The sequence below is a fragment of the Falco cherrug genome, chromosome 5 (assembly GCF_023634085.1).
Source record: "Falco cherrug isolate bFalChe1 chromosome 5, bFalChe1.pri, whole genome shotgun sequence".
Lineage (NCBI taxonomy): Eukaryota > Metazoa > Chordata > Aves > Falconiformes > Falconidae > Falco > Falco cherrug.
This window is the reverse complement of record NC_073701.1, coordinates 55,553,377-55,568,341: the sequence shown is the minus strand read 5'-3', so window position 1 is coordinate 55,568,341 and position 14,965 is coordinate 55,553,377. Positions and strand designations below refer to the sequence as shown.

Sequence of the window (14,965 nt, the reverse complement as noted above, 5' to 3'; positions counted from 1 at the left end):
CTGTGTGTAGCTCACCAGGGACACCCTGGCGGTTTGTGAGCTGATGCAGGAAATATTGTCAACTATGTGTTAGTGATATATCCCAGCTCTTCTCATGACTCATATCTTTAAAGTTGTTTTTTTTTTCTATTCCAGCAATTGATGACGACTGGAGCAAACCAAATCTAGTCATTAACCAATAAGAATTTGTTTTAAAATATTCCAAGTTAACTAACTAATTTATTTTCAGAGGACTGACTGAGAAGTCATTTATTTAGTCCCTCTGATCATACCCTTAACAGGGTGCTTAATTTACAGCTGATTCATCATTGTGCATCTTTAAAAAGTAGATCCCAGGAGTACAGCTGCACAAATGCAAGATGAGAATCAGCCGTGAGGAGCTGTGGGAGGTGGAGGAGAGGGCACAAGTGGCAGCACTACCTTGGGAAGGTGCTTCTCCAACACCAAGGGGCAGCTCGGCCTCCCCACACCCCTGATCCCAGCCCTGTGCCCAGGCCCCAGCTGTGGCCACCTGCCCCACAGCTGCCCCAGCACTGTGGTGCATTCCCGCTCACATGTCTTGCAGACAAACACATCTCACATGCTCACAGGTATATGTCTTGCACCATCACACACATAACTTATGCACTCACTTCTCACACACACATCTAACAAGCTCACACTCACACACACATCTTGCACATATGTTCCCAGCCTCCTTCCTGATGTGGTATCAGGCCTTTTCTTCAACACAACCAAGAGAAAAAACTGACAGTGAAATGAAGGACCTTTGTCTCCTGCAAATCTTCTCTTTGACATGTCAAGAGACAGTGCAGTGGAACAAAGAAAATTAATTAATTTATTCTAATCAGTCAACCTTTGCTGATGAAGCATGAGTGATTTCTGCCTCCATGCCACTATGATAAAATTTTATTTAACTGCAGCTGATTTTACTGTTGCTTTGCCAGTCACAACAAAACAAATCAGGAAAATAGATGTAATTGTTGAGCAGTTGCCCATTGCCAGTTGGTGGGGAAACACAGACCCCTGGGTCCAGCCCAGGGCAGAGTCACCTTCACCCACAGCCCTTTGAGCCCATGGGTGCAGCAGGGCACTACCTGGTACCATTTTTATGAATTGTGCTTTCCTGATCCCAAATATCTATCTGCAGAAGGGAAGAGAGTTTGCCTACACATCCCGGGCATCTCCAGGCAGAGGAATGAAGCTACTTCTTAAGGAGCCCAGATCCTCAAGCCCAGATGGCTAAAGATGTTTTCATTGTATTTTAATTAACACTGGGTTCAGTGCTTTTAAGCAGCCAGCTATCCAAAGGAATTCCATTCGTCCCATCTTGGCCATAAGATATCCTCCCACTTTTCCAGCAGTCCATGCCTGGGTTGTGGCACTGTGGGGCAGGATCAATTCTGTCCATGCAGGCAGCACCTGTCCCCAGGCTTGGCTGGGGACACCAGGTGTACCTAACAGCCGAAAGAAAGGAGGGTGTACCACTGTTACAAATACACTGCTTTCAAAACAGCTACCTGCTCTGCAGCTGGTATCTGCAGACATCCACCAGCTCTTCAGTGTCCATTTAATGTATTTCTGATGGTTTAATTCAAATTATTAGTGAGGCAGAATGAACAGTATGTGAAAAGATATCCCATAAACTTGGTGGCGGGCTGAAGTGAGAAAGCTCCAATATTTAGGTGACTGACACCTTCTCACACTCTTTCTAGCTTCTGGCTAAGTCCTATTATCTGGACAAAGAGGGTGAATTTGGGCTTAAGAATGATATTACACCCTGTTCTGTGAGCGCAGTTATTCTGTAAAAGCAGTCATTTACCATCACACCATAAATCTGGTACAACTGTTTGCTGGAATTCAAACTGACAGGTAATGTAACTAGCTGCAACTTCCCTGCTACAAACGGTGGAGAACAGCTCCCCAAATGGTGGAGAAGTGGTTAAAGCTATGATAGTTGTTACAGTTCTGTATTTTCTACTGGCAATGAAATCAGTCTATAACTACAGTATGGAAAGAATTATTCCATACCACTGTCCATTGTTCTGCATCATTACCAGGAAACAGGGTTATTACAAGATTGGGTCTCTTATGTTAACCCTGGAAAAGAAAAGATATACATTTTGTTTTTAAAATATATTAAAGAAAGAAGAAAGTAAATCCTTTCTGATCTGGTACATTGCTACTGTACACATTCATCGAAAAAGAAAAAAGATTTTTTAAAGAACATCACAGGCATAGCACAAACAAAGCAAAACCAAAAGAAATCAAAGTTAAGGCAGGCACTGTGTGTTCAGCTAAACCAGGGATAGCATATTAAATCTTTTCAAGAAAACCACAGCTAAGCTGCTCTGTGTAGCTCTGCTGGGGAGCAGCCACATCCATCATGGGCTGATAGAAACCACCAAGGACTGATAGCCCAGCCACGGCTCAAGGAGCTCCTTCCTACTCTGCCACTGCTGCTATCACCTGCTCCAGCTTTGGTGGTGGCTCCCAGCCTGCAGCAGTTTTGTGCTTTAGTAAGGCCTGTAGCGATAGGAAAAGAGGTTATAGTTTTAAATTGAAAGAGGGTAATTTTAGATTAGATATTAGGAATAAATTCTTTACTGTGAGGGTGGTGAGACACTGGAACAGGTTGCCCAGAGAAGCTGTGGATGCCCCATCCCTGGAAGTGTTCAAGGCCAGGCTGGAGGGGGCTTTGAGCAACCTGGTCTAGTGGAGTCCCTGCCCATGGCAGGGGGGCTGGAACTGGATGATCTTTAAGCTCCCTTCCAACCCAAACCATGCTGTGATTCTATGTGCCATGAAGATGCCAGCTCAGCACCTGCACCAAAACATCTCCATAATGCAGGAACCAGAGTCCCCTCTTGCAGGATGCACCTGCAGCTGGAGCCAGGGCCTATGAATATTTCCCAGCACTGAGTCAGGACTGCTGAAATGTGCCATTCTGGTACACTGAAATTTGGCGAGTTTGATTAATTTTTTATCTTTTGGATAAGTTATACCAGTAAATACCAGTAAACATACACCGTAGATTTTGCTATAGTATGCACTCATATGTATAAATAATTTGTTGTATTATAAAAAATAAAATAAGTCAGTCAAGTCGACAGTCATTACATGTATTTTATAGAAGTGAAAGATGACATTAAAAGAACAGAACAAATCAGTCATTTTCAGCATCATTACCTCCTCGTGCGACATTCTCACTGGAGCAAGGGAGGAGAAGGAGCTGTTTCCAGGCTTTTGCATGTAACACTTTTTTGATCTGCTCCAGTCATCATTTTCAGATGGTTTTCTGTTGTTTTTTACTGCACAGGAAGCTGATTTTCCCTCTCCTGCTACAAAGCCATAAAGAAGAAAGACTGCAAGATGAGTAGATCAAAATCTTCCAGCCTCTCTCACCTAAGTGGCTGCTTGCTCACATGCCTTGGGTCTTCCTGGCTTCTGCCAAAACTTCCTCATTGCCTGGAGAGACCCATGGAGCAAGAAGGAGAAGTGATACCCACCAGACGACCAGAAATACACTCCTTTTTCACTGCCTAGGCCCAAACCAGTCCGCAAGCAGGGTAGGAATTGGAAGCCAGGTCTTCATCATATGGACAAAACTGCCCTCACTAGTGTGGGAGCAGGGGGAGATGTAGCAGGTCCAGGGGTTTCTCCCCCTGCCTGCGTGCACCTGTGTGCCATGGTTGGACTTTGGACATGGTGTGCTTAATTCCCCTTTACCAGGAACCCCACTGCTCCCCAGACAGGTGGCATGGGCTCCCCTGCACATAGCACAGGGCATCCTACTCAGGTCTGTGGCTCAGGCCCAGGACACATAGCAGGAAGAGGGGATTAGCCTGGGCAGTAAGAACACCATTCTAGGCACAGTACCCAAGAAGTGTGTGTCCCACCTGGCAGGCTCACGCAGCCAGCTGAATTTGCACGTGCACACCCAGCAAACACGCTCTTTTAATACCTCCTTTCCTCTTGCCAGCTCCTCTGACACCCTCATTGCCTGTGACTGTCTGTAGTTACTTGGATGTTGAATTAGAAGCATTTAAATACACTCTTTGATCCTCCACTAGAAATGGTAGCCCAACACATTTGGCTGTTGGCAGATTGTGGGGACTGTATGTACAGGCCTGTAAAGCAAATATCTTTGGTTTTGTATAGAAACCCAGCTGTGCTCACACACGTGCCATGGCACATGCTGCGTTGAAGTGTGATGACAATCGCAACTGAAAACACAAGATGCTTTGAAGGCCCTGTAACTGAAGCAAAAGAAGAAAAGGCTGGGCTTAGAGCCCATAGTGATCAGTACCAGGCCATGCACTCAGCAGAAAACTGCCTTGTAACCAGCGGCATTTTACAGACTTTCTAATTGGCTTCCAGGGCTGATGGCTGTTGCTTGCGCAGAACTGGAAATCAGAGCCATGTGGGGCCAGCTGAGCGGCTGAGGTCTGTGCTGCCTGAGTTTGCCTGCAGCCAAATGGCAGCAGAGGTGTTCCCCAGGCGAGGGGAAGCAGGGGAAGGAGGGCTGGAAAAGGCAGGCCACCATCTGCGGCTACTTAGGAAGGTGCCTTGCCACATCAGTGCCCTGCACCTCAGCCAAGGGAAGGGTGTTTTCTGGTGGTAGCAATGATTTCATTACATGCCTGTGCCTTTTTGTGGCGGTGACTTTTAGCAGGAAGTCAACAGGCCAGTCCCACTGCTGAAGCTGCCTGCGAGCCCCTGGCAGCCTCAGCTGGGATGTAATTGCTGGGCCACCAGCCAGCACAAGCCTGTATAATGGGGCTTTTGCATTTCTTATCTTGCCTTATTTGGCTTTCCACAGGTGGGTTTACTCTTGCCCCCTCCCTGTCTCTTTCTAAATACATGCTTGTACATACCCTGTAAGTATATGTAGACCAAAACATACTCATTTATGTACTACACTTGTGGTAGTGTTGGTTTATTTCCATGGGTTAAGGAACTACATGCTAAAGAGGCCCATATGCACTTGAATATTCATGTAATCCTTTGCCAATTATTTACTGGTAGTCTGACGAACTGGGTTTGATTTCCTGCAGGCAAAATTTGGTATCACCAACTTAAACTTGCTGTTCAGAGAGCCAGGAAACTAAATGTCCCATGTCAAGGAGCAGGAAGGACTAAACTCTCTACTTACCAGAGCTTACCAGGGCTTAAATAAAAGAGGTTTACAAGAAGAGTTGAAACAGAGAAGAGAAACACAATAAACCAGCAGCTTGGAAAATCTGGTGAATCTGCCCAGACTCTGAGAAAACTATGGAGAAAGTTGCTCTCCTGCACCTGAAATATGTGTGGATTCGGGGAAGATTACAGCATATTCCAAGCAAAGTAATCACACCCTTATGGCTTGGCAGAAAAGCCTAAGATATCTATGCTGTTATTTTTGTTAGATTCAGCCTAACACTGTCTTGCCAGATACTTGCTGCCATCAGTCTTATTCTTCTCCACCATTTCTTCTCCACCACCACCACCACCCCTCCCCCATCCAAAAAAGCCTGAAAGTACTCTAGCTCTTTTAAATAAGGAGCAGAAACACGACAGTGTCTTTTAGAGACATACCTGGGTGGTCAAGTATTCCTTCCCAGAAACTATGCCCCTTTCCTCATGCTCATTGAGCCTAAATATTGCTTTGCTTTCTACTTCTTCCAGTCCCTGAAGTTTCTGACACACAAGCACTCTATTTCTCTCTACTTTTAAGTACAAAGATTTTTTACAGAAAAAAATCCCAAACATGGTTGTAACTGGCAAAGAAATCCCAGCTCGTGCTCCTCTGCCTCGGGCAGGGGTCTGCCTGGAGCTCTCCCGGCTCAGCTGTTCTTCTCCCTGTCCTGTCAACAGCCACCAGCACTGAGCTCTTGCCCTTTTAAAGCTCCCAGCTCTGTCTGTGTATATGCATGTGACTACATATATACATATACATATTATATATATACACACACATACACACATATGCATGCAGGGAGCCTGTGGGAGAAGGAAACAGCGAATCCTCCCACTCCCCCCACCTCATGGGCACACTGAATTCAGGAAACAGAATCATCTTGTGAAGGACCCTAATAATAATTTTAAAAGATGAAATGAGGGACACTGCACAGAGCCTGTGTGACTGTCTAAGCTCAGTTCCACTGTAAACTAAAGGCTCCCATGCCATGGAGGGTCTCTGGGGGATCTCCACATTGGGAGGAATCTCATTTTGAAGGTATGGCCAAGCTGCACCACCTCTGACATTCAAGACCTGTCCAGAGAAACCCTGGCTGGCCCCAAGTTTGAAAACAACTGCTAGCTGTAGGTCTGCTAAGCTGTGTCTTTGTTAGCTAGCCCACAGCAGAAACCATAAGGCTATGACAATTCTGACTGTTCAGTCACTGGAAAATAATACAGGACTGATTTTTTCTTATTATGTTTTATACCCCTTTTTCAGAATAGTTGGAGGTCATATGCCCAGTTTCATTGTTTCCCTTAAAAATAATAGTTCTATAAAGCAATATCAGTCTCAACTTGTCTCCATTTTCATAGAGCTTTCTTTACAATTAACAAGAACATTAAATCAAGAGAGCACTTGTTTAACATTTCAACACATTTTTGTCTGAAGTGATTCACTCATCTCATTTTCCTGGAAAAGGTGTTTTCTGGGCATGTAATCCCCTAGGTATGTGTTTCATCTTCCAATATTGAGCTGGTATGGACACATGGAAAGAAAATCTTATCTTGTTGAATAATACCTAATACCCTTTCCAGAAAAAACAATAATGATCTGGCACCTCTCCAGCTATTAATGCTTTATGAATAACTAGCTTCTCAATATGCAGAGTTTTCATCCACCTTCTTTAGTACAGGAACAAAAAGTCCCAGGCACATGGAGCAGAAACAAAAAGTCCCAGGCACACCAACCCATTTGCCAACTTTCTCAGGCACCACATCATCATGACTTCCATAGGTGATCACTGTAATAACAAAAAACATGGTGTATTCTTTGGTATTTATGTGGGTATCTCATGTAATTTCATGAGGTTGCTTGCTCTTTCCCTCTCCCTTTGGATTTTTACTTCAATTGCAGGTATGAACTCTATGCACAATACAGAGAACCTATTTAATACACAACAGTTGTTCTCTCACATGCAAGTGGTTTCTATAAAGAAACCATCCATCACTGCTATATAATAAGCCACATCTTTTGCTGAATGGTCTGTCCTTGTGAACTGACATGTGGGGATAAATAATATCCACTGTAAAACAGGGAATGTGCAAATACCAAAGTTACTCCTGGAAGAGTTATTAATTTGAGATAAAACTATTAAAACTGCCCAGATAACTTACGAATCCAAATCCCATTTTCAAAAGGAGGTGAGTTCTAGAACAGTGAAAAGTTGTAGATGCCTAACCAGCATAAACAACCTACATGCTAATGTGGCTGCCCCAGACTATGTTTTAGATCTTAACCCCTTCTCCTGTCCCATATGAGCTGCACACTCATACTTCCCTCAGTGACATTCCCTGGGCTCATATATAGGATCATCTCAGACTTTTGAAGCTCATTCTTACTTCCTGCATGGATTAGTCTCTTTGAAATATCTCCCTTCTCCCACTGGTGACTGGTATGAGAACCACTACGAGAGCTCAAGACCCATGATGTGCTTCACTGCCCACCAAACCAACATAGTTCCTAACTAGTCAGGAATTGGTAATTGATTGATCATAGAATCATAGAAAAGGTTGGAAAAGACCTTTAATATCATCAAGTCCAACTGTTAACCCAGGACTGCCAAGTCCACCACTAAACCACATCCCTAAGCACCGCATCTACATGTTTTTTAAACACTTCCAGGGATAGTGATTCCACCACCTAACTGGGCAGCCTGTTCCAATGCTTGACCACCCTTTCAGTGAAGAAATTTTTCCTAATATCCAATCTAAACCTCCCCTGGTGCAACTTGAGGCAGTTTCCTTTTGTCCTATTGCTCAATGATGATATGTCAAAATCAACATTTCATGAAAATATTTTTGATTCTGGAAACTTTTACCATCCCCAGACTGAAGCTTTCTTGGCAGTCTTGCAGGCTCAAGTGTCCCCTGGCAGCACCTGATGGGCAGCACAACTCTGGGTCAAGAGCCACAGCTCCCAGGCTCTGCTGCAATGCAGGACACATAGCAGGGGCGGAGGCCCAAGAAAAAACTAGACTGAGGGGTTCTTATGCACCACACATCACAGGAGCAGTCCAGGGGATGCTGTGGGGTCACATCTGACACCATTGCACTTCAGACTTGGCAGCCACCTGAGAAGACAATCCCCCCACAGTGAGCATATGTCTGCTGCGTTTGGTTTCAGAAAAAGTGAAAAAAAAAATGTTCTGAGCTTCCCAGAACAAAATATTTTCAGAATTTCATTTCCACAGGAAAGGTAAAACTTTTTTAAGTTTTATTCCAATCCAGAAAGAAAACTGTCTGAAAATGTCAGGATTTCCCACAGAAAGAAAATGCCAAGTTTTGACCCACACTACCCTTAAGTTATTATTTTTTTTTAAATTTTTTTTTTAATTTAATTATTCAGTCTCAGAGCATGGATTGTTAAATATTCTGTGGAAACTGTAGTTTCAGAGCCCTTGTCCCTTATGAGGACATTTCAAATTTCTGCACCAACATCCTTCACCTGGAAATCATCTCATCTGTATGTCCCACCCCACGACTATGTGTTACACTACTGTGTTGTGGGCTATTTCTGTCCAAATATGGAACTCCGGCAGGAAAAGGAATGTCAGACTATCTGTTTAAAATAGAATTAAATGAAATTGTAACACGCGCCAAAAACATAATAATGTGCAAACAGAAAGGACCTGTGTTTCTCTGGGCACCAGAGAGAATTGGCTACACTTTTCCTGATAACACAGAAGGATGAGGTATGGTCAGGTCCTTTTGAATGCATCCTTAGTTTCTCCTAGCATGGAGTGTGGCTCCCTAGCTATAGGTGTGGGACCTGATTCTCTTCTGCTCGATCAGGGACTCTCACTTGCTCCTTGTAAAGCAGCCCACAATGCTACTTAAGGCTGCATGGGGACATTTTATCTTCACTTGCTACCTCCATGCGCGAGTGAGTCTGCTGGCCTGCTCAGAGAAGGGTGGCTGATGGAAAGTTGGAGAGCGACCAGAAAGATGGAATTACTAATTTCTAATGCTCTGAAAAAACGCCAATTTTCAAAAACACAGAAGGCTAGAAATAAACAAGAAATTATAAACAAGCAAAATCCTTTCCATTTCAACTATTTCACCTGAAATTTTGCATACTGTCTTTCAAGCCGGCAAAAGGCCCTGGCTTCTCCTGCCTTCCTTCCTCAGAAGAGGAAGGAGCCCAGCCCTACAGAGGACAACCTTATTCACCAGGATGCAGAGCTCTGCTCTCAGCAGTCACAGTGAGCTGCCATTCCCGCTGGCCAATATGGACTCCAAGCATCTCCTTTCCACCTCAGCTGTATTCTCCACATTCCTGGTTCTGAACCCCTGTGTCATGGTCTGCAAGATAAGAATGTGGAGATATAAACGCAGAATAACTTCATCCCAGCTGAAGCCACAACATTTTTCTTTCTCCTTAATTCAGGAAACAGGATATTCCAGTGGAGGACCTGGGTCTCATCTATTTATCATTGTTGTTTGGACATAATCACATACTTTCAGTACAGAAGATCCAGATTCTTTTGTGGACCTTCCTAACAGGTCTTAACTCCCAACTTCTTGATACCTGCAAGTGAGTAATTCTGCTTGCAATAAAATATAATCTCCCAAGAGGACCTCTGATCTTAAAACAAATGCTGTTTAATTCACCACTCATTAGGAGAGTATCTGGATTGATTTATTGAGCACTTCTGACCCCAAATCTTTTGAACAGCATTCCTTCACGATTAAATAGGGAATGGATTTGGGCAACACTTCTGGCAGACAGACTGGAAGAACACAAGTGATTCTTAAAAACATTCATATCACGTAATGCAATGTAAATATTCTACATGTTGGCACGCACTTGGCACAGGCCAGAATGGATACATTTTCCAACCAAGGCTCAGGCAACTTCTGTAGTAAATATGGCCAGAACAATTCATTAATTATACATCTGTGGATGTCCCACATTTGTGTATTTTAGAAATATACAGCCACATTCAATCAATCAGAAAAACGGCAATATCTTTGGGACCAAAGTAAATCAATGTTTTTGGTAAGTATATGACAGGCTGGGGCAGCAGAAAGCATTATATCCTCTAGGGAATTGGTTTCAGCTTGCTGCTTAATATTCAAAGAACAGAGAAATGGAAAGAAATATCCAAAAAGTCTTTTATAAGTGACTGGCTACAGACAAATGCTTTCTAGATGAGAATACCAAACTTTCTTCCTAGCTGTACCCAAGTAGTTGCAAACATGAAGAATTACATGGCCTCTGTACTTTGAGCATGTAAACAAAAAATATTGAACCTTGTAACAAGAATGAAGAATGCAAAATATAACCTCCTGCCATATGCCTTGCCATTCTCATTTTGCTGTAAAAGCGGAATGAAGCTATGGTTGCTGCATGGAATAGGCTGTTGGCTGCCTGCCTTTTTTGGCCAATGAAAGTATATGCAGTAAATGTGGTATGTGCCTTCCCTTCTTTCTGGTTTCTGGTTAACAGTAGAGTGCAGTATCTGGCTTGCCTCTCCTTGCAGAGATCCAAGAGCAGAGAATTTGCCAGAATATTTGCATCTACATAAATCATTAAGAACAAATGTTGCTTTAGGTGCCACTCGACTCTAAGCAAGGTCATCGGCACTCACGACTTTATCAGAAGATTCCCAAAAAAGTGAGCTATATCTTTAATCAGATCTCCTGTTTGCGGGAGACTAAGAAGCTGGGGAAAGGCTTGATTACTGATTTTTGAAGATGTAGACTGGGGTTTATCCCAACTGACTTTAGGCACCTAACTGCCCCTTTCTGGTGGGCTCCCTCTGCACTTAGCAGACAGCAAGGGCTCCTTCAGACAGTGAACTAGATGATAGAAGGAACTTACAGTGATTAAGGTCCTGAAGTAGGTGCCTGTTGCCTGAAGTTAGCAAGAACTGGGCAGAAAAGACCTACGATGTTAACATGTGGCAACAATAAGGGTCTGACAGCATAAATAGAGGATTTTGCTGTGTGATGTAGGTATTTTCCTGTAAGTCTGCTCCATCCAGAACATGCAGAATCAAAGTTTTCTCAAAAAGGGGCACTGCTGGTCTGGCTCCTCTGGCTATTGCATGGTGTGTCAGAAGGGTTGGAGAGCAGCATCCCTTACTCCATGAGCACCCGCATGTCTGGGAAGGGTAAGCTGGTGGGACAGGTATGGACATCTCATCAGGCTTCCCTGCATGCAGGCTCTTGAAATGAGATTGGGCTGTCCTCATTGAACTGTTGCTCCCAGGAAAGCTGACCCTTCCACAGGCAGCTCCCCAGGGCATCCCCCATATCATGAAGTCGGGCATGGTCCCAAGCTGCTTGCAGAGGTGGGTGCCATGTGGGGCAGCCCACGTGGGTACCATGAGGGGCAACTCACCCTGAAGTGGCCAGGGTGGGTGGTTATGAAGCTGGCCATGCTTTTGGTCCTGCCATGGCATGCCCTGCTCTGGCACGGCCAGCAGGCTCTCTCCTGAGACACAAGCAGGAGCCTCGGCAGAAAAGAATGGAAACTGCCCACCTCCGCTCACTGTCTCATCCAGGGAACAGCACTTCTCCATAGTGCAGGCAGGGGAAGAATCCTTCACTCAGTAGGACCTACACACCCAAAAGCAACACAAAGCCATTAATGACCTTGCACTGCTAACAGGTGACAGAAAAACTTCATATCTTACACCTGCTTGCTGAAAGCGCACTGAAAGTTGTTCACTCTTCTGAAACCTTTCCAAGGGGCCACACAAGTGGCAAGCCGAATAAAGCCAGAGACAGTCAGATCTGCCTTTCGCTTGGGCCTTCTGGATTAAAAAAGATGTGGTACATGAAAGAGCTCTTTGAAGTCACTGATGTTGATGCTGCAGCACATTTGGGCGAGTGCAGAGAATACCACGGCTCACGGTGTCAGGAGTCAGGGGGGCCTTCCTCCTCGCACAGGGAGAAGCTGAGGATATCTGAGAGCTCTTTCTTATATACTATATATCTATATTCAAAGACCTGGGTAAATTTAGATTCTGCTGAAAAAGGAGAAGGGTTCATGACACAAGGCTGAGGGAAGAACAGCATCTGTCGCTTTGCAGTGGTGCTGCATCCTGTCTTGGAGATTGGCTGTGGTGTCAAACCCACCTTTCCCTGGGTGGCTGCTACAAATTATTCTGAAAGCAGCATAGTTTTGTGACATCGGAAAATGTTCTCCGCAGATGCCAGTGAATGGACTTGTTTTTAACCTAAAGAAAACTTGTGATGTAGGGTCTCCAGAATAAAACATACAAGTACCTAGGGTAGGTAGCAATTTTAACAGCAATTCAAAGAGCTGCCAAATGACCTTTCTTCTATTGGTGGTGAAACAATTTGGTGTGCTAGAGATGGAGTCTTCCACATAGATTTGTTGTAAGGTAATTAGAAAGAAAGGGAAAAAAAGCATCATGAAAAACTGATAAAGAGAAAACCATCAGCTTTGTGTCACGTCCAGAGCCACTGGAAAATCCACATCATAAAACAGACTGAGAGTTTGTGTAGCTGGTGGAACTTTCCTCATGTTAGGGTATATTTTAAGCATTATTTAGAAAACAAACGTAAAGTGTCTCAAGCCAAAAGTGCAGCAAAGAAAAAAAACCTTGTCTCCCTTCTTCTGTCAGACCAACAGGCAATCATCTCACCGCCTTGCCCCAGCTGAACGCCTCCAGCTACTGCTCTCCAAGCTTTAGGACAAGCAGGTGGAGGAGACCAGTGGCACTTCTGGGAGAGCAAATGGTGCAAAGGATGGGAGCTGGGGTGATGTAGCAAGGTACTGGCAAAGGAGCAGGATGGTGCTTGTGGGGAAGATGGAGCAGGAAAGCCAAACAGTGAAGGAGGTGCATGATGTCATCACTGAGCCCCTTACCCTTGTCATCTTCCAGTTAAAAAAGGAAAATTTCTGGGGGAGAAAGCAACCCAAAGATTAATCCAATCTGTCCAGCTGGAAGCATTTCCCTGTTCATAAAGTCATGAATGCTTCTCAAATATTCCTGTGTGATTAAAAAGAGGAAATGCAAATACTTTATGAGCTTTGGGTTATGGGATTAGGCACGTAATAGTTTTATGGGCCCGATCCTGTCTCAGCAAACATGATGGGAGGTCAGTTATCAAGCCACAGGGGGCAAGATAAAGCTTTATATGAGTTGCTATTTTTTACTTTTAAAGTTAGTCTTATTGGGCCCAGCCCAACTTCAGCTGAAGTCAATGAAAAGGCTCCTGCTGACTTTAATGGGAGTTGGATTGGCCTTATTCTCCTTTGTTAAGTAAAGTAATTTTAAAAGGTCAAGAGGTGAATTAAAAGAAAAAGAAACAACTACATTGATAAGCTTTATTCAATGTGCACACCTTATAGAGAAGAAGTGTTGTCTTAGCTGGTGAGAATAGTTCAAACTAGTCCTTGCAGACTCTGGCAAGGATAACAAAGTATGGTTTTACTCAAAAAAACCCAAGTGGAAATGAAAATTGCTGAGTTTTGATTTAATGATCTCTCAGTGGCTGCTATCTGCTCAATTTACAAATAAAACAAAAGACACCAAAGTTAGAGCCTAATCTCAATGAAACCAACCTTGTGCTGGTACAATTCCACTGAATTTAACAGATTTCTCCTTGATGCTTCAGTGGATTTCTTCTTGATTGGCACTGGTGGAAGAGCTAAAATAAGATGTTGTGTTTCTAATTGCTATGGCTACAGTTTGACTTGGGCTATGGACATCTTGCTCTGATTTCAGTACAGTCGCTCCTCCACCAGCAGCTGAAGCAACTTGTAGCCAAAGTGGCAGGGGAAAAATTAGGAGGAGAAGAAGATTAGTTAATGAATCTGTTGATGGTGCAAGAATGAGTGTGGATGCAGCTATTTTCCAAATGCTGTCTTGGCTCCAAAGAACTATGACAATCAAAAGGAGAGAAAAACCTACAGGGTATTTTCAAGTTGTGCTGTGTGAACCTTCTGGGGTTTGACTTGCACTCTGGGTCCTCACCAGCTCCAAAGAAGCAGACCACAGGTTTTATCACCGTATTCAGCAGATAAAACTATTGAATGAAAAGTTGCTATTTTTACACAATACCTTTTCAGAGTGCAGTAGCATCATAAATTATAGACCTGTCTCCCTCAGAACAGCTCTCATGCACTAGCTGTCGGAAGATGCTGTTGGCAATCAGCTTCACAAAATTTTTCTTTTCCAGATTATCCCTCTTCCAGGACGCGTTTTAGGATCCAAAGAGTATAAAACATGCTGAATTTCTTGGGAAATGGCTGAAGGAGTTTGGTTTTGATTTCTTTGCATTGTCCTTGCTAAATGCCTCATGCTGTGAAATTCAGATGGTCTTCTCTGATACAGGCAGTAGCTATAGGAAAATTACAGTGTATCCCCCCCCCAATTTATTGCCATTTTATATATAAAAAAAATCTCTACCAAGCTGAGATGAATCAGAGCCATCTTTCCAGCAGATGGTTAAAACTAAAGGGAGAGAAGGATGGCTTCATTGGGCTAATCCAAGAAAGAGAAAAGCCCTCTGAGCAGTTCCCTTTTGAGGCAGGTTAACAGCCCTGTGCTCAGCAGGTTCTGACCATCAATGAACTAACCCTTTCCTCCAACCTTGCCTCCCGCTGGGCAGGAATTCAATGCATGAGCAGAGGTCAGTGTTAATGCCATCTTGCTAAAGGCATCCAGCTTTCATTCACAAAACAAACCACTTTACTGGCTTCAGAGGGAAAAGTAAGTAACCCAGGAGAAAAAATGCGCAGATTTTCTATTAAGTGAGAATCAGT

The 14,965-nt window shown here is 43.8% G+C and overlaps 1 protein-coding gene across 2 annotated transcripts in view; it reads right to left on the bottom strand.

Moving 5' to 3' along the window:
* Positions 1-958: 958 nt before the first annotated feature.
* MSRB3 (methionine sulfoxide reductase B3) overlaps positions 959-14,965 on the bottom strand; it is a 117,229-nt gene continuing 103,222 nt past the window's right edge. Inside the window, exons 7-8 of one of the 2 annotated variants that reach the window (XR_008732446.1) lie at positions 3,190-9,522; positions 959-1,457 (exon numbers count right to left, since the gene is read on the bottom strand). Coding sequence is in view for 1 of the 2 variants with exons in the window: in XM_055711876.1 (XP_055567851.1) it covers positions 9,418-9,522 (105 nt within the window). In the remaining variant the exon portion in view is untranslated. Of the gene's footprint in view, positions 1,458-2,838; positions 9,523-14,965 lie in introns of those variants that run through there. The other variant, XM_055711876.1, reaches the window with a different exon arrangement.